Below are 27,174 nucleotides of genomic sequence, written 5' to 3' on the forward strand. Positions count from 1 at the left end.
ACTGTGGTGTCACCGCCAGACACCACACTTGCTAGGTGGTAGCCTTTAAATCGGCCGTGGTCCGTTAGTATACGTCGGACCCGCGTGTTGCCACTATCAGAGATTGCAGACCGAGCGCTGCCACACGGCAGGTCTAGAGAGACTTCCTAGCACTCGCCCCAGTTGTACAACCGACTTTGCTAGTGATGGTTCACTGACAAAATACAGTCTCATTTGTCGAGACGATAGTTAGCATAGCCTTCAGCTACGTCATTTGCTACGACCTAGCAAGGCGCCATTAGCAGTTGCTATTAATATTGTAAAGAATGTACAGACAAGAGCTACATTCAACATTAATGGATTAAAGTTAAGTATTCCACCATCTGCGTCCATTTTTCTAAGTTCTCATTTCCTTGTCCTGTTCCAGACCTCACGCCAGCCTGCGTGAGCTCAAAAGCGTGCCTTTCGGCTTCCTCCAAACCTCGTGGGTTGGCTCCTGCCAATCCACATCACTAACTTTGGTGCCATAAATAGCCTTTACATATGACCAGAATTTCCTCACGTTTTCATGATGTACTTCAATACATTTCTATAGAAGTTTCTTAACAGAGACTGGTATCAGAGAGGGTACCTCCTATCATGAATTATCCTACTAGGCAAGTATGTATCCAGTATATGTACCCAACATTCTTTTAAATTTAAGCCACAGTTGCTCCACATGCTCCTGCCCAGAATTAAATATTCCCAGTCTCTTTATCTAATTTACGGAACATGTAAATATTTCTGCTTGTTATATACATCTTTTGTATTCATCGTTGTTGCAAACCTTGGTAACCATTGTTGCTACAAATGGTTCACAGTCACTGATATTAGTTTGTACATCTACATCTATGTCTACATCTACACAGATACTCCGCAAGTCATCATACGGTGTGTGGTGGAGGGTACCCTGTACCACTACTAGTCTTTTCCTTTCCTGTTCCACTTGCAAATAGAGCAAGGGAAAAATGACTATCTATATGAGCCCTAAGCTTTGTGGTCCATACATCAATGTCTGTTGGTGGCAGTTGAATTGTAGGGCAATCAGCTCAAATGACAGTTCTCTAAATTTTCTCAGTAGTGCTTCTCAAAAAGAAAACCCCTCCAGAGATTCCCATTTGAATTCCCAAAGCATCTCTGTAACACTTACATGTTGTTCGAACCTACCAGTAACAAATCTAGCAACCCACCTCTGAACTGCCTCGTTGTCTTCCTTCAAACCGACCTGGTAAGGACCCCAAACACTTGAGCAGTACTCAAGAATAGGTTGCACCAGTGACTGTGGTCCCCTTTCCAGGTGAATCACTTTTTCCTAAAATTCTCACAATAAACCAACCATTCACCTGCCCTACCTCTGTTCTCACTTGCTCATTCCATTTATATTACATCCTTCTGAAGCTGCTTAGTGTATACATCTCTTGGTCTCCCTCTGCAATTTTTACCCTCCACGCTAAATTGGTGATCCCTTGATGCCTCAGAACATGTCCCACCAACTGATCCCTTCTTCTAGTCAATTTGTGACATAAATTCCTCTTCTCCCCAAATCTGTTCAGTACTTCCTCATTAATTATATGATCTACCCATCTAATCTTCAGCATTCTTCTGTAGCGCTACATTTTGAAAGCTTCTATTCTCTTCTTGTCTAAACTATTTATCATCCATGTTTCACTTCCATACATGGCTATACTCCATACAAATACTTTCAGAAAAGACTTACTGACACTTAAATCTATACTCAATGTTAACAAATTTCTCTATTTCACAAACACATTCCTTGCCTTTGACAGTCTACATTTTATATCCTCTCTATTTTGACCATTATCAGTTATTTTGCTTCTCAAATAGCAAAACTCATTTACTACTTTAAGTGTCTCATTTCTTAATCTAATTCCCTCAGCATCACCTGATTTAATTTGACTACATTCCATTATCCTTGTTTTGCTTTTGTTGATATTCATCTTATGTCCTCCTTTCAAGACACTGTTCATTCCATTCAATGGCTCTTCCAGGTCCTTCCAGAATTACAATGTCATCAGCAAATCTCAAAGTTTTTATTTCTTCTTCATATATTTTAATACCTACTCTAATTTTTTTTCTTTTTTTCCTTTACTGTTTGCTCAATATACAGTTTGAATAACATCATGGATAGGCTACAACCCTGCCTTACTCCCTTTCCAACCACTGTTTCCCTTTCATGCCCCTCGACTCTTATAACTGCCATCTGATTTTTGTACAAATCATAAATGACCGTTTGCTCCCTGTATTTTACCCCTGCCACCTTCAGAATTTGAAAGAGAGTATTCCAGCCAACATTGTCAAAAGCTTTCTCTAAGTCTACAAATGCTAGAAACATAGGTTTGCCTTTCCTTAATCTATCTTCTAAGATACTTCATGGGGTCAGTTTTGCCTCACATGTTCCAGCATTTCTATGGAATCTAAACTAATCTTCCCTGAGATCGGCTTCTACCAGTTTTTCCATTCATCTGTAAAGAATTTGTGTTAGTATTTAGCAGCCCTGGCTTGTTAAACTGATGGTTCAATAGATATTCTTCATGGGTTTGCAGCCGGATCAATTCGTCATCCAGACACAATATCTCGGTGGGCCATCTGGCCACCATCTTCAGGTGAGTTAATGCTTGTGCACTGCCTCGCTGGAACTGAATTCCCTTCACAATGATGGAAACCTTTATATACCACGGTCAGAGCACCACGCATGCGCGAGATGATGGGCAGCGCCTCCTGGCGGCAGGTAGACACGCATCACGCCAGAGGGAGAAGATGGCAGAAACGATAAATCACAACAGCACTATTTGGAAGAATCCAATGATCAAAATGAAGACCATTGTTGTTTAATGTTGGGCAAATAGGATTCTGTATCTTGCTTAGAGGAAAACCTTTATCCCTGTTAATAATATTACTTGATAATCTAATTTCAATGGATTCCTTAAAAACACATTCTCAATAGCGAGAAGCAGGAGAGATCAGTTGTGTTTTGTCATACATCATCCTGTGTCCTTCGTTAAGGCAGTGTTTCTTCACTGCCGACTTCTCAGGCTGGAACTACCGAGTGTGCTGATGATGATCCACACACCGGTCCTGAATAGTTCAAATAGTTTGACCAATATACTTCTTTCCACAGTGACACAGAATTTCATAAACCCTGGACTTCCTCAAGCCCAAACATCTTTAACTGAGCCAAGAAGGGCTCTAGTCTTGGCCACCAGTGTAAAAACACTTTTAATAACATATTTTCTTAAAATTCTTGAAATTTTGGATGATATACTTGCCGCAAAGGGTAAATAAGCAACAGCTTCAAAACAATCCTCTATTGGCTTGCGTGACGGACCAAACTGAAGAGCACAGCATATTTGTTGTTCTATATATCCATTCTGTTTAAAAACAATCTTCAAATGATCAAGCTCTTCTTTCAAATGTTCCTTGTCAGAAATGGCATACCTAGCTCTCATCACCAGAGTCCGCAAAACTCCACTATGTTGGTGTGGTGGATGACAGCTGGTCGCATGAAGACAGCGGTCAGTATGAGTAGGTTTCTGATACACACTGTGTCCAAAAGTACCATCATCTTTTCTTTGAACTAAAACATCAAGAAATGGAAATTTACCATCACTTTCAATTTCCATAGTAAATTGAATACTTGGATGTAGACAGTTAAAATGATCTAAAAAGTGATTCAAAGCATCAATTCCATGCGGTCAAACCATAAAAATGTCAGCAACGTATCTCAGAAAACATTTTGGTTTAAGAAATGAAGTTTTGAGTGTCATGTCCTCAAAGTCTTCCATAAAAAGGTTGGCGACTATGGGGAAGAGTGAACTCCCCATAGCCACTCCATCAGTTTGCTCAAAATATACATCATTAAAAAGAAAATACGTTGAAGTCAACACATGACAACATAACTTGGTGGTTTCTTCAGCTAATTTCTCACAGATTGGTAACAGGGACTCTTCAATAGGAACCCAAGTAATGAGAGAAATAACATCAAAGCTGATGAGCCAGTCAGAAGGACCACAGTAAAAAGATATTAATTGTCAAATAAAGTCGGATGAATTTGATATGTGATGTTCACATTTTCCCACATATGGCCTGAGGACTGAAGCTAAATATTTGGCCAAATTATAGGTAAGGGCGCCAAAGCTGCTGACAATGGACGCAGAGGGATACCACTCTTATGAATCTTGGGTAAACCATACAATCTCGGAGGAACTGCCACACCAGGATGAAGTTTCTTGATGACATCACTAGGTAAGGGGCTATTCTTTAAAATTGAGATAGTCTTCCATTTTATACAATCCGTGGGATCATTTTTTATTTTCTGATAGACCGGTTCCTCTAAAAAAAGATCCATTTTGGAGATATAATCCTCATATGAGAGAATAACCGTGGCATTACCTTATCAGCCAGAAGAATTATTAGATCCTGATTTTCTCTCAGAGACCGAATAGCAAGCCAATGGAGAATACTTTTGAAGCTGTTGCTTATTTACCCTTTGCGGGAAGTATATCATCCAAAATGTAAAGAATTTTAAGAAAACGTGATATTAAAAGTGTTTTTAGCTGGTGGCCAAGACTAGAGCCCTTCTTGGCTCAGTTAAAGATAATTTGGGCTTGAGGAAGCCCAGGGTTTATGAAATTCCATGTCAATGTGGATAGAAGCATATTGGTCAAACTATTTGAACTATTCAGGGCCAGTGTGTGGAACATCATTGGCACACTCGGTTGTTCCAGCCTGAGAAGTCGGCAGTGGAGGAACACTGCCTTAACGAAGGACACAATTGATCTCTCCTGCTTCTCACTATTGAGAATGTGTTTTTAAAGAATCCATTGAAATTAGATTATCAAGTAATATTATTAACAGGGATAAAGGTTCTCCTCTAAGTAAGATCTGGAATCCGATTTTATCCAACATTAAACAACAACGGTCTTCTTTTTGATCATTGGATTCTTCCAACTAGTGCTGTTGTGATTTATCGTTTCTGCCGTCTTCTCCCTCTGGTACGCTGCATGTCTACTTCCCATCAGGAGGTGCTCCCCATCATCTCACGCACGTGTGGTGCTCTGTCCGTGGTGTATAAATGTTTACGTCGTTGTGGCTGGAATTCAGTTCTGGCAAGGCAGTGTGTGAGCATTAACCCACCTGAAGATGGAGGCCAGCTGGTCCACCGAAATATTGTGTCTGGATGACGACATGATCCAGCTGCAAACCTGTGAAGAATATCAGCAGTTATTATACCGGGAAAGTCTACGAAATGATAGTTCAGTAATTTTCACACCTGTCAACTCCTACTTTCTTTGGAATTGGAAGTATTACATTCTTGTTGAAGTCTGATGGTATTTCACCTGTCTCATACATCTTGCTCACCAGATGGTAGAGTTTTGTCAGGGCTGGCTCTCCAAAGGCTATCAGTAGTTCTAATGGAATGTTGTCTACTCCGGGGGCTTGCTTCAATTCAGGTCTTTCAGTGCTCTGTCAAACTCTTCACACAGTATCATATCTCCCATTTCATCTGCATCTACATCCTCTTCCATTTCCATAATATTGTCCTCAAGTACATCGCCCTTGTATAGACCCTCTATATACTCATTCCATCTTTCTGCTTTCCCTTCCTTGCTTAGAACTGGTTTCCCATCTGCGCTCTTGATATTCATAAAAGTGGTTCTCTTTTCTCCAAAGGTCTCTTTAATTTTCCTGTAGACGGTATCTATCTTACCCATAGCGATATACTCCTCTACATCCTTAAATTTGTCCTCGAGCCATCCCTGTTTAGCCATTTTGCACTATCTGTCGATCTCATTTTTGAGATGTTTGTATTCCTTTTTGCCTACTTCATTTACTGCATTTTTATGTTTTCTCCTTTCATCAATTAAATTCAATATATCTTCTGTTACCTAAGGATTTCTATCAGCCCTCATCTTTTTACCTACTTGACCCTCTGCTGCACTTCAGTATTTCATCTCTCAAAGCTACCCATTCTTCTTCTACTGTATTTCTTGCCCCTGTTCCTTTCACTCATTCCTGAAGGCTCTCTCTGAAACTCTCTATAACCTCTGGTTCTTTCAGCTTATCCAGGTCCCATTTCCTTAAATTCCCACCTTTTTGCAGTTTCTTCAGTTTTAATCTACAGTTCAGAACCAATAGATTGTGGTCATAGTCCACATTTGCCCCTGGAAATGTCTCACAATTTAAAATTTGGTTTCTAAATCTCTGTCTTACCACTATATAATCTATCTGAAACCTTCCAGTGTCTCTAGGCATCTTCCACGTATACAGCCTTCTTTCATGATTCTTAAACCAAGTGTTAGCTCTGATTTAGTTATTCTCTGTGCAAAATTCTACCAGGTGGCTTCCTCATTCATTCCTTACCCCCATTCCATATTCACCTACTACTCTTCCTTCTCTTCCTTTTCCTGCAATGTTACGCTCAGATATTTAAACAACTTGACTGTGAATAAAAATCTCTCGGTGTACATGCCGCGTCAATTCAGGATAAAATTCCTAGCTTTCGACCACTATCTCCATGGTCGTCGTCAGGGCTAAAACTGATTGTCATAAATTAGCGAGGCTGCCACTTTTATTTTCAAAGGACGGCTTTTGACTGGAATACGTCATAGCAACAGCGATATGGTGCGTAGTGAAGTGGTGCACTCTACTTCCATAGATGTAATTTCTACCCCGCGTTGCTTGCAGCGCCATCCCCTGAATCAGGAGGTAAAGTGCGGGAAGTTTTCCTCTGCGATTTTTCTTTATCCATTAACGCCCGCCTGTTATTTAGTTACCATTTATTTCTGGCTGGAGTCCTGTCACCATTGGACTGGGAATGGGTGGATATGACTTTGACTGCACACCAACGAGCCAATTTAAGCAGGACTACGACGAAACAGGCCGATAAATTTGAGCAGCTTAACCGTGATCAAGGAACTACTGGGTCCAACAGCTTTCACCGCACTGTTATCAACTTCTCTGACAAGGAACTTGATGAAGCTACCATCTCAGCTCCCAGTAATGGATTGAACTTTGCCCCAGCTCCACGTACGTTACCTGTGGTTGAGATTATTAGAGGAGTGGAACAAGCAGTTCATCTTTTCCTCAAGAAGCAGCGGATGATGTAAGTCTTGCTACTAGCCAGATCTTAGCAACATCCAAGCCGCCTAAGTCAAACATCAGCAGAGAGGAGAGACAAGGACTGAAACTGTTGCAGAAGGATGTAGATCCAGTTGTTTTACCTGCTGACAAGGGGGACGCCACAGTAATCCTCAATGCTACAGATTACCACAAGAAAGTTGGATTGTTACTGGAGGATAGCACATATTGGATTCTCAGACGGGATCCCACATCGGCGCTCAGCAGGAAGACAAGGGAGCTACTAAAAAACTCTGGCCTCTCCAATGAACTGGTGAAGAACTTATGGCCGAGAGCACCTAGGCCACCAAGATTGTACGGTTTGCCAAAGGTTCATAAGGAGAACATCCCATTGAGATCGATTGTTAGTGCTATCGGCTCTCCTACATACAGGCTTGCAAAACATTTAACTAAATTGTTGGCGCCTATAGTTGGTCACTGCCCACATCATATTAAGAATTCAAGAATGTTTGTTGATATCATAAAACAGATGAAGATAGGTCCAAATGATATCATGGTCAGCCTTGACATGGTTTCTCTACTCATCAAAGTACCTGCAGATGACACATTACAACTGTTGGCTGCTCATTTTTCCTCAGAAATTTTGAAGTTGTTCCGGCATACCTTGATGACCACTTACATTTTATACAGTGAAAATTATTATGAAATGACAGATGGAACAGCCATGGGATCACCACTATCACCAACAATAGCGAATTTTTTCATGAAGTATTTTGAAGAACAAGCATTTAGCAGTGCTCACCTCCGTCCATCATGCTTCTACAGATACGTCGACAACACTTTTTTAATCTGGCCACATGGCAGTGACACGCTGCAGCAGTTCATCCAACATTTGAATGGTGTACATCCTAACATAAAATTTACAATGGAGGTAGAGAAGGAAGGGAAGTAACCTTTTTTAGACGTGTTGGTGTAGCGAAAATCCGATGGATGACTGGGTCATTCTGTGTACAGGAAGCCGACGCATACAGATTTATATCTGCAAACCCACAGCTGCCATCATCCGTCTCAGACGAGAGCTATGCTGAATACTTTAGTACACAGAGCCAGGACTTTTTCTGACAAGGACCACCTCAGCCCCGAGATTAACCATTTGACGACTGTTTTCAAGAGGAATGCTTATTCTGCCAGTGAAATTAAATCAGTATTGTTCAAGAAAATAAGACACGATGCCATCCATAAACAAGAAGAGGACCAACACATAGTGCGGGTTCCATTTTGCGGTGCTACAACAAGCAAGATAGGCAGAGTCCTAAAGAGGCAAGGAATAAAACCAGTTTTCCGACCACCTAGAAAAATTAAGGAAATGTTGAGACCAGTCAAAGATAGTCTCAGCTTAAGGGTGCCGGGAATTTATAGTATTCCTTGTGAATGTGGCAAGAAATATGTGGGCCAGTCCGTTTGAACCGCTGACGACCGTTTCATCGAGCATCAGCGCCACCTGAAATACAGGTATTTCAAAAAATCTGTGATGGCTGAGCATAGCCTGCTTAACAAGCATAAGATTTTATTTGAAGAAACCAGAGTAATAGCCCATGCATCGAATTACTGGGACTCTGTGATTCGGGAAGCAGTCGAAATTAGATTTAGCGATAATAACTTTAACAGAGACAACGGCTATGCACTTAGCAACACCTGGAAGAGTGCAATGGATAAAGAAAAATCACAGAGGAAAACCTCTCGCACTTTACCTCCTGATTCAAGGGATGGCACTGCAAGCAACATGGAATAAAAACTACATCTATGGAAGTAGAGGGCACCACTTCACTACGTGCCATACTGCTGTTGCTATGACGTATTCCAGCCAATCAGAAGCTGTCCTTTCCATATAAAAGCGGGAGCCTTGCTAGTTTACGACAGTCAGTTTTAGCCCTGACAACAACCATGGAGGTGGTGGTCGAAAGCTTTGAGTTTTATCCTGAATTGATGCGGCATGTGCACCGAGAGATTTTTAGTCAAGAAATACATTGCGAAAAACTTGACTGTGTCTAGCAGGACACTAGCAACACTGTAACTGAACATTACCGGTTTGTTCTTTATACTCATCCACATTAACTTCCACTTTTCCACTTTTGTAGCTAGCTGCCCTTCATCACAGCAACTAGAAATTTTGTCTAAATCATCTTGTATCTCCCCACAGTCAGTCAGCTTTGACACCTTACCGTACACTACAATACCATCAGCAAACAACTGCAGTTTGCTGCCCACCATGTCTGCCAAATCATTTAAGTATACAGACAACAATGTGGCACTATCACACTTCCCTGGGTCACTCCCAACGTATCCTTGTATCTGGTGAACCTTCGCCATTGCGGACATTGGGTTCTATTACTTAAGAAGTCTTCAAGCCACTCAGATATCTGTGAACTTATGCCATGAGCTCATACCTTCTTTGATAGCTTGCAGTGGGCATCATGTCAAATGCTTTCTGGAAGTCTAGAAATATGGAAGCTGTCAATTGCCCTTAATCCATTGCAATTTATCATGTGTGAAAAGGTCACACTGAGTTTTGCAAGAGCAATGCTTTCTAAAACATGCTGATTCGTGGACATAAGCTTCTCAGTCTGAAGAAAGTTTGAACAGAGAATATGTTCAAGGATTCTGCAGTAATCTGAAGTTAGGGATATCAGTCTGTAATTTTATAGATCCGTTCTTTACTCTTCTTGTATACTGGAGTCACATGCACTTCTTTCCAGTTGCTTGGGACTTTGTGCTGGGTGAGAGATTCATTATAAATGCAAGCTAGGCAAGAGGCCAATGCTGTAGAGTAGTTTTTAAAAAACCAAATGGGATTCCATCCGGACCTTGTGATTTATTTGCATTCAAATCTTTCAGTTGTTTCCCTGCACCAGAGATGTCCATAGGGGAGTCTGTCCAATGGTCAAATGATGGTATGTTTTTATGGTTCTCTTGTGTGAATGATTTCTTGAATACAAAATTTAAAACTTGGACTTTTGTTTTGTTATCTTCAACTGCCACACCAGACCAGTCAACAAGGGACTGAATGGAAGCCTTACCCGCTTAGCAGTTTTACATAGGACCAGATTTTTCTTGGGTCCTCTGCCACATCTTTTGCTAAGGTGTGATGATAGTAGTAGTTGTAGCTTTGCACATAGATCTTTTCACAGATGCACGAACCTCTACTAACCTTTGCTTGTCATCATTTGTGCATTCTCTTTTAAACCAAGAATGCAGCCGGTACTGCTTCCTCAGCATCTTCTAAATTTCATTATTAAAGCACTACTAAGTACATAACTCTCCAGACACCAATTTAAAATCTGCTTAAACTTTGCCCATAATTCCTCTGCATCGATCTTACAGGAACTAAATGATGTCAATTCACTGTCTAAGTGAGATTCTAACAACTGCTTATCTGCTCCATCTAGCAGAAAAACATTCTCTTAGCCTTTTTGGCTGATTTATTAACTTCAGTAACCATAGTTGCTATGATGACATCATGAAGATAACTGAAGACAGTTTTCAGAAAATTTGTTCAAAAGTATTTCACGTGACTGTCTATGTGTGCCCCCTGCCCCCACAATGAATCCATAGACATCACAACCTACCTATACATGGTAGGCTACAGTCGCCTCCAACTAGTGCAGTATTCCTGCACTACTCACTGTATACTTTCTTTGAATGACTCTAGAACTGTCATAGCAGAATTGGGTGGCTGGTAAAAACATACAACAATTAACTTGATTTCACCTACACCTGTTATACATGACCAGATAACTTCACTGTCACATTCAACTTCTACCTCAGCCAAGACAATATTCAACAACATGCTAAATATCTTGGAGCTTTCCAATTCGTGTTTCAGCCAGCTTTCAGTCCGAAGGATAATTTGACTGCAGGAACTTTTGTGGAGGACAGTTAAATTTGGGAACTTTACTATGAATACTTTGACAACTTACTGATAAAATTCTGGCAGTCAAAGTGTCTTTGCTCTGAATGCCGTCTGACTTTCCTTGCTGTGTATCAACTGGTGAGTGTTCGTACGAGCACCTCTAGCCTAAAAGAAACCAGCACGTGCACTCCATAAATACTCTGTTACCCGAGTTGTTGCTTCCTTTGTGTAGTCCACACGTCAATGAAGACTTTTTTTGAGATCCTCCACTCAGCTCTAAACCGTAGGACCCTGATAAACTCTGGGAACAATGCTACAAATTGCAAACTCTGCTTGCAACCCATTCGTGAGGCCAGTAGTCTTCACTGCCTCAGATAGCCACCTGCATAAACTGAGGATGGCCTCAGTGCTTATGCGACATGAGACGCCAGTGCCGACATGAGCCACAACTTGCAGATGACTGTACCTCACGTTCTTGATAGCCATAGGTAAGGCTGCCTTCACATCTTGGACAGGAGGGCCCCCTGGCGACATACTGAGTGCACACTGGCTTCCTTTATACCCTTAATGCCATCTGCCTATGGAGCATCGTAACGTGCCTAACATTGGTATGCCAGATAACCAGTAAGCCCCTCCCCCTTTCTGCCTGCTCAGACTTAGCTGAAGGAGCAGGCCCCTAGCCACTCTCAGGTCGAATGGCTTACACCAGGCGTGGCCCCCCACCTCGAGCGATCTGGACGTGTTACCACCTGCCACTCACCCTACTGTGAGGGTAGATCCACCACATTGGGTACACTATGAGGTTCCTCAGAAGCAGAGCCCTCGGGCAAAATGAGGGACACCCATGTGATGCACCAGAATCTCCACCACCGCTACATGTCAAGGCAGCAGCCTGAAGGTGACTGACCATAGCCAAAAGCACTACAGCCAGCTCCTCCTGCATCTGTACACAGCATGCACACATTCTAACCATCCTACTAACACTAACTGAAGAAGTAAACTGTAAAAATAGACAGAATCCTAAACACACAACTTGCTATCCTCCTGATGTGTCACCAATGGATGCCAATGGGTTAATGAGTTATGAAGCTGGCTGTTCAGTGAGCAAGTGTTGCACTACAAACTGAATGAATTCACCTTCTTGAGTAAAAAAAAAACACATGAAATTTAATAACTACACTATGAGGAAAATACAGAAAAACATAAACACTTAATTTGCTGCTCTACAGATGTACATAAGCCAAGAGCTGTGGCCTGACTAACTCTTTTACTAAATGAATGGATTACTGCCTTCAAAAGAAAACAAGTGGGCAACTACTGTGCAACAGACTGAATGAATTTACATTTAGAAAAATACAAGATTAAACCTCTTAAATAGAAAAACATACATGGAATTTAATAAATATACTGTGAGGAAAACACAGAAAAAAAGAACATTCTCAATAAAGTCTAATCCATTTGTTGGCATGAGATATAACATATTTACATCATTAGTTGGCTTCTGAGCTATCTGTGCTAGTTAGTTTTCTAAGAAACCATTTAGCATTGTCCACTGTTTATTCCAATCTACTGTTGGAGGATTAAAGTCTCCTCCAACAATGAGAGTATGATTGGGGAACATTTGTACTAGTGAGCTGATTTTCTCAAATGTTTTTTTGGATACATCTGGAAGTGAGTCCAGTGCTTGACAGAAGGAATGAATCACAAATCTGACCAGTCTTGATACTGAATATCACCCCAACAACCTCACATGCAGCTTGAATTTCATTTCCCATTAGGCTATTCTTTGATATTCACTTATATTCATCCCAAAAATCTCACTGCTATCAATTCTGGGATTTAAATAGCTTTCAGTACATAGTATTAAGTGAACACCACTGTCAGGGCTGGTTTAAGTTCCAAGTGATTCAAGCAGCCACTTGGAGTGCCAAGCAGAGAGGGGCACCCTTAGTGCAAAGTTTGTACACAAGATATGTCAATAATTAGTAGGAAATACAACCCTTTTCCACTATTAGTAGATTTATATTTTATTTAAATGCCTCACCAAGAGACAATGAATGGCAGCATTAATGTGTGAAGGAAGGAGGGAAGGGGTGGGGAGTTGGGGCGGGGGGGGGGGGGGGGGGCCCTAAATGATGTGTCACTCAGTACTGGGTGTTGTAAATAAAGTGCAGCTTCTCACAGTGGCTTAGTGTTGGCTGTAATTATCATATGGCAGCAAAATTTGATAGATATTGCAATGCGTTAATGCAGAATATATTTACAGTGGAAAAAATTAGTTTCACTTTTGCTCACCAGGTACAAATCTGGTGCTGTGAAGGCAAGAAGAGAATACAGAAATGCTTCAATGTGTTATGGATTAGGAAGGGGACATGGGCAGGGAAGGTCAAAATGTGAGAAAGGCATAATGGTAATACACAATTTATTCAATATGACTAATGGAAATCACAACTAGAAGCTGTACAATTCCAGATTTGCATCTGGTGGCCGAAATCGGAACTAATTTTTTTATACCGTGAATCGGTTCCAAATTAATATCTACCATGTTTTGCTGCCATACAGTTATTACAGCCGACTCTAGACCTCTGTGATTAGATGCAATTTTGATTTCATTTGTGTGGAAAAATGTTCTCAGACCAGCCCTGACTACTGATTTTTATCAGGGCCTTAAATTTTTGCTCTTTGTTGCAAATGGTTTGGCAGTATACTACATAAAGTAGAAATATCTCTGGAGTGAGGATTCAGATGTGCAGAACAGATTTTGTGTTGTCAGCATACATTGCCACTTTGGTCACTCAGTTTGTCCACAAAGCACCCTATAGGTTTATAATGTCATTACATCCCTAGTATGGGCAGTTTTTCTTGTAGGTCCCACGGATTTTCTATAAACATTTCATAGACATTATAACAATTTGCATTTGGTACCTAGAATACTAAGTAGGCTTAAATGAAAGGACATTTTGTTTCTTTGAAGAAAGCGTATCAGCTCAAATGTACCTTGATCTTAATTTCTGTGACACCCACCACTATTTTTCAGTTCTATATGGCATTTTATTGCACTGCCAAGTCTGTTCTAGTCAATGTTTCTTTGATAGCTTTAAAAAAAGTTTATAGTAGCCTACTGTCTTTGAAACTGTCCTGAAAACCCCGAATTTGCCAAACATTAGCAATTATATTATCTGGTTCCTCATTATTAACTTTTTGTGTATATATATCTTCGACATATTTATGTAGCATTTTTTATTTCCAAGATCCAAAATCATTACCCAATAAGTAACAAGTAAAAAATCAAATAGCTAGGTAAATATTTTTAAAAAATGTATGTAACATATTTCGCTCTCCTGCTCACACACGAAACAATACACCAAAGGCAAACTCCATAAAATCAGCTAAATTTGTACTAAAATGTTGCTGGCCTGTTCCATAATTATGATCTATTGCTATTATGTGAAATGAGTTGCTATGTAATTGTAATACACTTAGTGAAAAATGCAGCAACATTCTGACTATTTACATGGCTGACTTTTACATAAATTCACTTTATTTTATTTATTTAATGGTCCAACAAGTCTAGTGTTGTAGTATGGACAATAGACATTAGGCCAGACCTTAAGTACTACAAACACATCTCCATGGTTCCAGAATGAGATTTTCACTCTGCAGTGGAGTGTGGCTTTCAGGATGTCACGTGAGAAAACTACGAGTTGGGTTTCACATGATCTATGTTTTCAAAAACCATGTTGATTGGCATTGAGGAGGCTGTTCTGTTCAAGATACCTCATTATGTTTGAGCTCAAAATATATTCTGTTATCTTATTAGCCATACATTCTACAGTTCATCAGAATATTGGGACACTAAATTGTAAATTCTGTTTCCCTCCAATTACTTTGCCAGTATGTAGACAACTGATAGTGTCCTGTATAATGTTATAAAAATGCTTTGTTTAAAGTGTCAGATGGAACAAAAACTGAATAGTTTAAGCCACAGTGCAATTGTTTTTTCAGAGTAAAATATGCATATAAAGAAGTAAACTAGAAGTATCTCTGACATTCACCAGTGTGAGCAAATCAGCTCTAATGACAATCTGTAGTTAGTGTGTACTTTATAGAAGTGATTTGCAGTGGCTGATCCTGCCTGTTAACGTGTAACTTGATGTGTCCCACAATACTGTGGATTGTTCTTTACAATGGAGTTTACGGAATAGTGTCTGAATAAATCAAAGAGGGGGAGGCAAAACAGATAAATACATAATTTTTGACAATTAAAACCTCCAATATGATGCAAGAAAGATGAATGTAGCAATATTGTAGATGGTACGAGCTGCTATGATGGAAAAACTAATATGGTGACATCCTAAAAATAATGTGACAGCAGCATATTACATAGGTATTTCAAAATACATGAAGTTATCTTAGTATCACTGTCTTCATGATGGCACAACCTGACACCAACTGCAGATTCTTCTGTCGTTGACATTTAACATTCCACTTTGAAGACTCCATGTCTCCCTCTGCTCACCTCCAGAACTATTTACCAACCTCTCATAACACCTCCAATATTTCTTAAGTGGTAGCGTCACCCTGATTGTGTTTGTGACAAGAATTCTTACTAAATATTCTGACTTTTACATTTTTGTCCAAAGTTCTCCTGTAGTTCTGTTTACTTTTCTGCTATATTCTGAATCATTTTGTCCTATATCGTAACTGAACCTGTGGTCTTTTCAGCTGCATAACTATCTCATTGTAGGACCAAGGAAAAATAAAAATGAAATTAAAAAACCCAAAACCTGTGCATACGATACTACACTCTTTATTTAAATTTCCTTTAAATATAAGAAATTTAAGTGTTATGTTTACTGCTTCTCCTGTTAACCATTGAAAATGAATTTCCAACTATGTTCCATGTTAGTACATATAATTTTTTCCTTTATCCTTATCTTATGCTAGTACAGCCTCATCCCATCTGACCAAAGCAGTATACACCCTATTCAAGTCATACGTAATGAGTTCACCTGAAAGGCAGAGCTGCAGAATACATAGTTACAGTTCAGGTCAGACAGTTCAGACAGTTCAGACAGCTATAACAAAATCCTTCAGCTTGAGAAAGCCAAGGATAATAAATGAAATACATTTAGCGCTTTCCATTAAAACATTAGAAGCCTTGTAAATAAACAAAGACAAACTTCACATATCCATCCAGTAAAATGAAAAATTAGATGGAATTTCAGCAGATTTGTTGTGCCTATCATGACATTATATGGAAATCATTGAAACTGAATGGACTCATCTTGATTGAGACAAGCTAATATGATACCACTGTAGAACCAATGAAAAGAAAGGGGGAGTGATTGTACAGAGCATAAATGATAATTGATTGTAACATATTACAGTGGTGCAGGAGAAGTCAAGATGAACAATTTGATATGGGACTTTTGTGGCCCATCATGCCAGAACACTACCAAAAATTGGCTCAGAAAAACCAGGTAAGCTACAGCAGATGAGCAGTGCACAAGACTTTCAGTATTCCTTTGCTCACTGTGCACAAACTGTTGGTCCTAGAGAAAAAATGGATAGGACATTTTTGTAGGAAATTTAATCTACTGGGATACATTTTTGCTAGAGTGCACAATTTTAGAGATATTCAATAAAACCGTACAAGACTGATTCTCAAATGCAGTCACTCCCACAGACACATCCCTGCCTACCTCCGTAGTCATTGCACCTCCTTCTACCACTGTACAAAAATTTTTGACCATATAAATTAGTTCTTATATTTGACCTCTTTTGGTCTTCACTGGCTGAGCTACTAAGCCACTGGTTCCATTGGCTGTTTCATTAACATTATTTATTTAAACCCTCCCAGGAGGGTATTGATAGAAATAAATAAAATGTGACTGTCATGCACAAACTAATTACATTTACAATCCAATCTCAATGTAACCCCTAAAAGCAAACTAATTTTTTATTAAGATGGTTGGACAAACAAAACAATTTAATTTCTAAAATACACAACACTGTGAGGCAAAATTTGCACAAATGTCAATTTCACAATTTGTAGCTGCACGACTAAGCTGGTAATGGACAAAATGAAAACCAAAAAATGATCGAATATGGGAAATAATTCATGTAGTCACAAATTTGTGTACAGTGGTAGGAGGTGAAATGAACAACATACTAAAAATCCTTACTATGGAGTGGAGGTGTATTTGAAAGTCACTTTTGTACTTCTTTTTTTAATAGCTGTAAAACCGTGGACTCTTGGAAAAATGTACCCAGTACAAAATTAAATTTCCTGCAAAAAAGGTCCTATCTATTTTTCTCCAGAACCAATAGTTCATGCACAGAGAGCAAGAGAATATTGGAAGTCTTGTGCATTGCACATTTGCCATATTGTTTTGTAGGCCAGTTTGTGGTAGTTTCTTGACTTAATAGATCACAAGTGTCCTGTATCAAATTGTTCATCCTGACTTTTTCTACACCACTGTGAAAGGTCTTAAACAATTATCATTCATTCCCTATGTATGCAGAAAGTGGAGTTATGTCCCAGGCACCTGAGATTACTGAATATTATATTGAACAGGTTTTTGAATGCTGTGCACAAAAGTAGGTCAGGATGCACACAGGCTTATAGTACTGGAAGTTTACAGACTTCTAGCAGAAAGCATTCAATACTCCACAGAGCAGCTGGGAACATATTTAATAAGATTATGCAGAGTTAACTGGAAAAATGTTGTTCATGGAAAGTTTAACATTGATTTCCTGTCAGATAATACTGAATGACAGCACCTAGACCTTTGGATTATTTTCCACAGTACAATCATCTATGAGGATTGAAGGACATAATGCAACAGCATATTAACATTCTGTTTTTAGATCCAACAACCTGCATTGATTTAGCTGTTAAAACAATAGCCAACAATTTACCTGACTTTAGTGAAATGTTAACAATAAAATTCACTAGCCAGTTAGGTACACATCATAGTAGAAACATATAAACTGCAGAATCATACACAATGATTTGACCACAGTGTTTAGAGCAAAATTATTAAATGACACTTGGGTCAAATTCATAAAGAAGACAGGGTTAATGGAATTTTTTACAACACTTTTGGGTGTTTTAGCTCTAAAACAAATAAGCAAGGATAAGGGATGGATGACTCTTGGGATTAAAGTATGTTGAGCTAGGAAGAGAGCTCAATTCAGAGAACAGGCAGTAATCAAGATTTTAAACTCTACTTCACCAGTACTGTAGAATTCTCCAATCTTTCATTAAAGCAGAAAAACTTTTGTGCAACACTCAAAAAATAAAATACTCCAAGAATATGGAAAAAATATCTGAAATTCTATTAAACATGAAACATACAAAACAAGTTATCCAAATGAAATTGATCCCCTGGAAAATAGCTGTGGCAGAAGAAGCGGAACTTTCAAATCACTGGCCACCAAATATGATGATTGCTTGCATAAACCACCACTAATTACAAGCTTGTATCACTCCTTCCAGTCTTTTCAAAAGTGTTTGAGAAAGTGGCCTATAATAGAATATGGACTCATGTTAACTAAGCAGAACTTGTTAACTAACCCTCGGTTTGGCTTTTGTAAAGGATTCTCCATACAGAAAGCAATAGAAGATCTCAAAAATTAAGTGCTTGCAGAGCTAAACAAGAAAAAAATACCTTGCTGGTATATTCAGTGACCATGTCATAGTCTTTGATTGTGTAGATCACAAAATTCTACTTAGCAAACTGAAATGTTACAGTGTTAGTGGCATCCCTGTTGCATTGCTGGACTCTTACCTCAATAAAAGAAAGCAGTGTGTCACATTAAAAGACTATTCTGGGATAAAAATAACCTCAGTTTGAGGGAACATGCCATGTCTAGTGCCACAGGTATGGGTACTGTGCTCAGTTATGTTTTTAACCTACACAAATCATGTTCTAGTGTCTTTAAAGGGCAGAAAACATTTTGCTGATGACACAAGCAGACCAGTCAGAGTCCCAAATTCAACACTAGCAGACAAAGCTGAGATGACAGCTGAAAATGGCTAAGAGCGGTTCACAGTGAACAGTTTAAATCTTAACCTCATACTTGTATTTTCAGTTTCAAACAAACATCAGAAGTATAATCAGTTGTTACACACTGAATGGAGTGCAGAGTGTAAAATTCCCTGAAGTCCAGCTGGATAACTAGTTAAAATGAAGCCAACACATCTACGTGATGACTCTGCTATTTACAATAAAGTGCCTGGCAGAGGGTTCAATGAATCACCTTCATGCTGTGTCTCTACTGTTCCACTCTCGAACGGCAAGCAGGAAAAAACGGGCATTTAAATTTTTCTGTGCGAGCCCTGATATCTCTTATTTTATCATGATTATCATTTCTCCCTATGTAGGTGGGTGCCAACAGAATGTTTTTGCAACCAAAGGAGAAAACCGGTGATTGAAATTTCATGAGAAGATCCCGTTGCAACGAAAAATGCCTTTGTTTTAATGATTGCCACTCCAATTCACGTATAATGTCTGTGACACTATTTCCCCTATTTCGTGATTATACAAAATGAGCTACCCTTCTTTGTACTTTTTCAATGTCATCCGTCAGTCTCACCTGATGCGGATCCCACACTGCAGAACAATACTCCAGAATAGGGTGGACAAGCGTAGTGTAAGCAGTCTCTTTGGTAGACCTGTTGCACCTTCTAAGTATTCTGCCAATGAATCGCAGTCTTTGGTTTGCTCTATTATCTATGTGATCATTCCAATTTAGGTTATTTGTAATTGTAATCCTTACGTATTAAGTTGAATTTACAGCCCTCATATTTTTGTTACGTATCGCGTAATCGAAATTTAGCTCATTTCTTTTAGTACTCATGTGAATAACTTCGCACTTTTCTTTATTCAGGGTCAATTGCCACTTTTCACACCATACAGATATCTTATCTAAATCATTTTGGAAGTCGTTTTGATTATCTGATGACTTTACGAGACAATCTGGAACCACAACACCCTAAATCAGTAGTTAACCTTTCCTCCAAACCTCTCTCCCAATCCGAAACCTCTGTCCTATACAGAGGCCTCACCTTCAGCCCCACTCCCAGATTCAGCCAAACAGCCCTCGTCAAAGATTTACTGTCCTACACTCGTACTCTCTGCTGGAAATATCACTTTGCCACAAAGAAAAATGATCCTAATCCTACTCCTAATGATCCAATTCCCCAAGACACTATCCAAATTGAACCCTGCCTGGAACAGTTCTGTCCTCCGTCACAGCGGGACCCACCTCCTCTTCCTCAAAATCACCCTCTCCAAACCTTCCAGGAATTTCTGACTTCCAGTCTTGCCTCTCAATCCTTCTTAAAAAGCCTTAATCCTACTCCCAGCATCACCACTGCTGAAGCCCAGGCTATCCATGATCTGAAGGCTGACCGATCCATCGTCATTCTTCCGGCGGACAAGGGTTCCACGACCGTGGTACTTGATCGTCGGGAGTATGTGGCTGAGGGACTGCGTCAGCTTTCAGACAACACCACATACAAAGTTTGCCAAGGTAATCCCATTCCTGATGTCCAGGCGGAGCTTCAAGGAATCCTCAGAACCTTAGGCCCCCTACAAAACCTGTCACCTAACTCCATCAAACTCCTGACCCCACCGACACCCCGCACCCCTACCTTCTACCTTCTTCCTAAAATTCACAAACCCAATCATCCCGGCCTCCCCATTGTAGCTGGTTACCAAGCCCCCACAGAATGTATCTCTGCCTACATAGATCAACACCTTCAACCCATTACATGCAGTCTCCCATCCTTCATCAAAGACACCAACCACTTTCTCAAACGCCTGGAATCCTTACCCAATCTGTTACCCCCGGAAACCATCCTTGTAACCATTGATGCCACTTCCTTATTTATACACAAATATTCTGCACGTCCAGGGCATCACTGCGATGGAGCACTTCCTTTCACGCCGATCACCTGCCACCCTACCTAAAACCTCTTTCCTCATTACCTTAGCCAGCTTCATCCTAACCCACAACTTCTTCACTTTTGAAGGACAGACATACCAACAATTAAAGGGAACAGCCATGGGTACCAGGATGGCCCCCTCGTATGCCAACCTACTCATGGGTCACTTAGAGGAAGTCTTCTTGATTACCCAGGCCTGCCAACCCAAAGTTTGGTACAGATTTATTGATGACATCTACATGATCTGGACTCACAGTGAAAAAGAACTCCAGAATTTCCTCTCCAACCTCAACTCCTTCGGTTCCATCAGATTCACCTGGTCCTACTCCAAATCCCATGCCACTTTCCTTGACGTTGACCTCCATCTGTCCAATGGCCAGTTTCACACGTCCGTTCACATCAAACCCACCAACAAGCAACAGTACCTCCATTATGACAGCTGCCACCCATTCCACATCAAACGGTCCCTTCACTACAGCTTAGGTCTTCGTGGCAAATGAATCTGCTCCAGTCCGGAATCCCTGAACCATTACACCAACAACCTGACAACAGCTTTCGCATCCCGATACTACCCTTCCGACCCGGTACAGAAGCAAATAACCAGAGCCACTCCCTCATCCTCTCAAACCCAGAACCTCCCACAGAAGAACCCCAAAAGTGCCCCACTTGTGACAGGATACTTTCCGGGACTGGATCAGACTCTGAATGTGGCTCTCCAGCAGGGATACGACTTCCTCAAATCCTGCCCTGAAATGAGATCCATCCTTCATGAAATCCTCCCCACTCCACCAAGAGTGTCTTTCCGCCATCCACCTAACTTCGTAGCCTCTTAGTTCATCCCTATGAAATTCCCAAACCACCTTCCCTACCCTCTGGCTCCTACCCTTGTAACCGTCCCCGGTGTAAAACCTGTCCCATGCACCCTCCCACCACCACCTACTCCAGTCCTGTAACCCGGAAGGTGTACACGATCAAAGGCAGAGCCACATGTGAAAGCACCCACGTGATTTACCTGGCAAACTTTGTATGTAGTGTTGTCTGAAAGCTGACGCAGTCCCTCAGCCACATACTCCCGACAATCAAGTACCACGGTTGTGGAACCCTTGTCCGTCGGAAGAATGACGATGGATCGGTCAGCCTTCAGATCATGGATAGCCTGGGCTTCAGCAGTGGTGATGCTGGGAGTAGGACGAAGGCTTTTTAAGAAGGATTGAGAGGCAAGGCTGGAAGTCAGAAATTCCTGGAAAGTTTGGAGAGGGTGATTTTGAGGAAGAGGAGGTGGGTCCTGCTGTGACGGAGGACGGAACTGTTCCAGGCAGTGTTCAATTTGGATAGTGTCTTGGGGAGTTGGACCATTAGGAGTAGGATTAGGATCATTTTTCTTCGTGGCAAAGTGATATTTCCAGCAGAGAGTACGGGTGTAGGACAGTAAATCTTTGACGAGGGCTGTTTGGTTGAATCTGGGAGTGGGGCTGAAGATGAGGCCTTTGTATAGGACAGAGGTTTCGGATTGGGAGAGAGGTTTGGAGGAAAGGTTAACTACTGAAATAGGGTGTTGTGATACCAGATTGTGTGGATTGGAATTTTGAGGTTTTGGGGTGAGTGGAGCTGGAAGTGGGAGATTGAGTAGATGGGAGAGACTGGGTCTGCGTGCAATGAGAGGAGGTTGAGGTTTGCTGGAAAGGTTGTGAAGGGTGAGTGAGTTGCCTTTCCGGAGGTGGGAAACCAGGAGATTGGATAGTTTTTTGAGGTGGAGGGTGGCATGCTGTTCTAATCTGTGATTGGCCTGTAGGAGGATGTTCTGAACAGCCGCTGTGGATGTGGGATAGGAAAGATTGAGGACTTTTTATAAGGATAGGAATTTACGGGTGTGTTCATTGGCTGAGTTGATGTGTAGGTGAAGGATTAGGTGGGTGAGACTCTGAATGTGGCTCTCCAGCAGGGATACGACTTCCTCAAATCCTGCCGTGAAATGAGATCCATCCTTCATGAAATCCCCCCCACTCCACCAAGAGTGTCTTTCTGCTGTCCACCTAACCTTCGTAACCTCTTAGTTCATCCCTATGAAATCCCCAAACCACCTTCCCTACCCTCTGGCTCCTACCCTTGTAACCGCCCCCGGTGTAAAACCTGTCCCATGCACCCTCCCACCACCACCTACTCCAGTCCTGTAACCCGGAAGGTGTACACGATCAAAGGCAGAGCCACGTGTGAAAGCACGCACGTGATTTAACAACTGACCTGCCTACACTGTGAAGCTTTCTATGTGGGAATGACCAGCAACAAACTGTCCATTCGCATGAATGGACACAGGCAGACAGTGTTTGTTGGTAATGAGAATCACCCTGTAGCTAAACATGCCTTGGTGCACGGCCAGCACATCTTGGCACAGTGTTACACCGTCCGGGTTATCTGGATACTTCCCACTAACACCAACCTGTCAGAACTCCGGAGATGGGAACTTGCCCTTCAGTATATCCTCTCTTCTCGTTACCCGCCAGGCCTCAATCTCCGCTAATTTCAATTTGCCGCCGCTCATACCTCACCTGTCTTTCAACAACATCTTTGCCTCTGTACTTCCGCCTCGACTGACATCTCTGCCCAAACTCTTTGCCTTTACAAATGTCCGCTTGTGTCTGTGTATCTGCGGATGGATATGCGTGTGTTTGCGAGTGTATACCCCATTTTCCCCCCTAAGGCAAGTCTTTCCGCTCCCGGGATTGGAATGACTCCTTACCCTCTCCCTTAAAACCCACATCCTTTCATCTTTCCCTCTCCTTCCCTCTTTCCTGATGAGGCAACAGTTTGTTGCGAAAGCTTGAATTTCATGTGTATGTTTGTGTTTGTTTGTGTGTCTATCGACCTGCCAGCACTTTCTTTCGGTAAGTCACATCATCTGTGTTTTTAGATAATTTTTCCCACGTGGAATGTTTCCCTCTATTTTTTAATATATATATATATATATATATATATATATATTTTGCAGGAGATCACTCTTCATGCAGGATGTAGGGCACAAAAGGCACTGGAGCATGTGTCTTGTGGTTTGTTCTTGTCCACAATCACAGGGCGTATCTTCTGTTATGAAGCCCCATCTCTTCAGGTTGTCTCTGGATTGTCTAACTCCTGATCGTAATCTGTTTAAAGATTTCCACACCAGCCATCTCTCATTGTGTCCAGGTTGTAGTTCTTCAGCTTCTGGCGTGTGCAGGTGAGGCGTTTCTGGTGAAATAGTGAGCTTCTCGGATGTGACTGTTATTAAAACCAAATAAGACAATGATTTTACTGCAGCAGTCCAGACCACAGGAAGTATTCTTATTTTTGTATTTATATTTTTGTTGGTTCTTTGGGTCAAGGACTTCCAAAAACAGTTTGCCATGTACTTAAATAGTGGTAATTCTCTCTCTCTCTTCTTTTGTTTCCTTTATTACGTGGTGTCATATGTTACTTCCAAGTCATAATACGACACATACATGCCATATTAATCAATATAAATCCATCTGATGGAGGTTTAAATCTGTGAAAGGCATTGTAGAAATAAATAAATAGTGACTGGTAACTGTAAATGTGTTGTTTCATTCAAGTGAGATCATTTGCAACTGTAGGTGGTTTGCATTTGTTTCCAAAGCTGGAGACTGGTAAACCAACAGTAGATCTGTGGAAAAGAATTTTGAGTGAAATGGAACCTCCTTGCCTGACACTTCTTTCAATCCTTTATTTTTCTACTTTTTCTCTCCTTTGCCCTTCCATTAAGTTTGTTGTTAAGTATAGTACCTGCTCTAAACGAACTCCTGCAACATTGTACTGTTTGTTTATTTTCTCAAGGGCGTAGCTCTACCTTCCATTGATTTTCATTAAGAAAGTAGTGGAGCATATTGCAACATTTACTTTTAAAAGACAAAGACATGAAATGAAGTAAGGGCTCATAAAAAACTGGAAACTTTAAACTCACAATAAAAATACTTTTTACCACACACTCCTGTTTTTCACATGTTTAATGAACACAAGGTGTTATGCTTATATGCTTAGTATCACTAATATGGCATCTGGTGTAATGAAATGAGCAGAAATTCACAATTCAGTTTCAGCTTCAACTACAGAATAATTTGCATCATGTTATGGACAGATCCCAAAACAATTGCTCAAAAAATTAACAAAATGAAAAAGGCATTCCTTATGGTAGTGACAATTTGTATCAGGTAGAGTCCTTCGCTGCCAGTTATCAAGATATTAGTAAAAGAGTAACACAGGACTTTGCCTAACACTAATGCACACCTATTTTTAAAAATTCACAAGAGAAATTAGTAAATATGAAATGTTTGTACCTGCCATATTACCTTTTAGGACATCAACTAACAGTGTTCAACAGTCAATCAAAAGTGCAAGTTGGGGGGAAATGGAATAATTATACTAAAAGGATTGAGCGGCCATTCTCTGGAGTGATGGCAGGAATAGTTTTCAATGGCTTGCGCATTCTGGACCTGGCAGCAGAAGGAGACGTGCGTACTACACTACGGGGAGACGTACGGCAGCTCACTGGGGGCCTACATGAACGAATGCGAGAAAATCCACTCCTCCAACGTATGCAGCAGGTTTGTAAAATGCTCTTAAAAATGAATCTGACAGCTGAAATTAATATTATTTAATTTACCAACTTGTGCTTTGTATCTTGGTGAAGAATGATGGTATGTCATGTTTTTTTATATAAGTATTTATAGCAAAAATACACTAGCATTAACAGACACTCACTAACGTTAACAAAAATCAGAGCTGCCCTAATGTAATTTATACTCTGACTAGACACCAGCATCTGGACATCCTGGAGTGATGGATGACCTTGTGTTCTCTGGTGCTGGGTCCGGATGTAATGCTGACGATGAGGATGAGTGCGAGCAAGTGTTTGATCATGGTTCAGGTAGGTATTCAGTTACGTAATTTGTGGCTATGAAAAGAGAAAAATGGTTGAACTGTGTAATAACACAGAAATTGTATTTGAAAAAGAAAACTACAAGAAATCTGTAATGTGCAAGCTATTTGAGACTCACTGCTTTGTGTAATTACTCTTAAGAGAGATATTATGTAAGTTTGTAGTACTCTTTAAAGCTATATTTGCCCACTAAATGAAAAATGAAAGATATAATCAGTTTCCTTGACAAATATTATGCAAAAATTCCAATAACAAAACAACATGTAAAAGAATACTGTACCTAAATTCTAAATTTATTTTTTGGTTTGCTTCTAGAATGAGTTTCTTGGGCTGTAAATGCATGGGTGGCTCTCTTGCCCACACCCTGAACCCCTCCTCCCCACCACTGTTACTATATCAAAAAATACAGTGTGCTTCAGTATTAAAGCTTTGTATTGTTCAATCATTTCCAATGGAAAATACATTTTGCGTGTGGAAACTCCAGGTTGGAATATCAACAATATTAGAAAAAGGACAGATTTCTAAGCGTGGTGAAGATGTTGCAGACAGGTACAACGAAAAGACTGTTACACATTATATCTTCTGGCCAAAGCCTTTGTCAACAAGAAAATGCACACACATTGACGCAAGCAACCAGACCTCATGTACACATGACCACTACCATCAACAGCTTCGATTGCAATGCAAATGTCACACAAATATCAGTCTGGAGTAGGCCAGGAAAGGGCAGGCATAGCAGGATACAGTTTGGAGGACAGAAGAGCACTGTCTCACAGGTGTGAAGGGACTAGATGGCAGCCTGACAAGACTGCCATATGCAGTGTCGAGAGGTAGGATGTAGTGGAAAAAATTAGGGAGTGGAAAGTGTGAAGAGCAGAAAAGGGGAAAGGACAGGGGGGTGCACTTGCAGAGGGCAGCACACAATGGGGTGAGGACATGTAAAAGGGGGGAGATAATATGGCAGAGGGGGTGGAAACTGTTGGATGCAGAGAGCGGGGACAGTAGGTTAGCGCATGTTAAGGCCAGGATAATTTTTTGAGTGGAGAAGATGTTGCAAGGATAACTCCCATCTGCACAGTTGAGAAAAGCTGGTGGTGGAGGGGAGGATCCAAATGGCCTGGGTTGTGAAGCAGCAATGAAATAAAGCATGTTATGGTCAGAAGCATGTTGTGCCACAGGGTCGTCCACTTTGGTCTTGGCCACAGTTTGGCAGTGGCCATTCATCCTGGTGAATAGCTGGTTGGTAGTCATATCAGTATAGAA

General features: G+C 40.7%; 1 protein-coding gene across 5 annotated transcripts in view; it reads left to right on the top strand.

The window, feature by feature from the left end:
- The window catches only part of LOC126481546 (neurexin-1), a 2,075,559-nt gene that overhangs the window by 2,000,015 nt on the left and 48,370 nt on the right, over positions 1 to 27,174 (top strand). For all 5 annotated transcript variants that reach the window (XM_050105375.1, XM_050105377.1, XM_050105378.1 and 2 more), the window contains 2 exons: positions 25,329 to 25,576; positions 25,785 to 25,899. In XM_050105375.1, coding sequence (XP_049961332.1) covers positions 25,329 to 25,576; positions 25,785 to 25,899 — 363 coding nt within the window. The remainder of the gene's footprint in view (positions 1 to 25,328; positions 25,577 to 25,784; positions 25,900 to 27,174) is intronic.

The sequence above is a fragment of the Schistocerca serialis genome, chromosome 5 (genome assembly GCF_023864345.2).
Source record: "Schistocerca serialis cubense isolate TAMUIC-IGC-003099 chromosome 5, iqSchSeri2.2, whole genome shotgun sequence".
NCBI classification, from domain to species: domain Eukaryota; kingdom Metazoa; phylum Arthropoda; class Insecta; order Orthoptera; family Acrididae; genus Schistocerca; species Schistocerca serialis.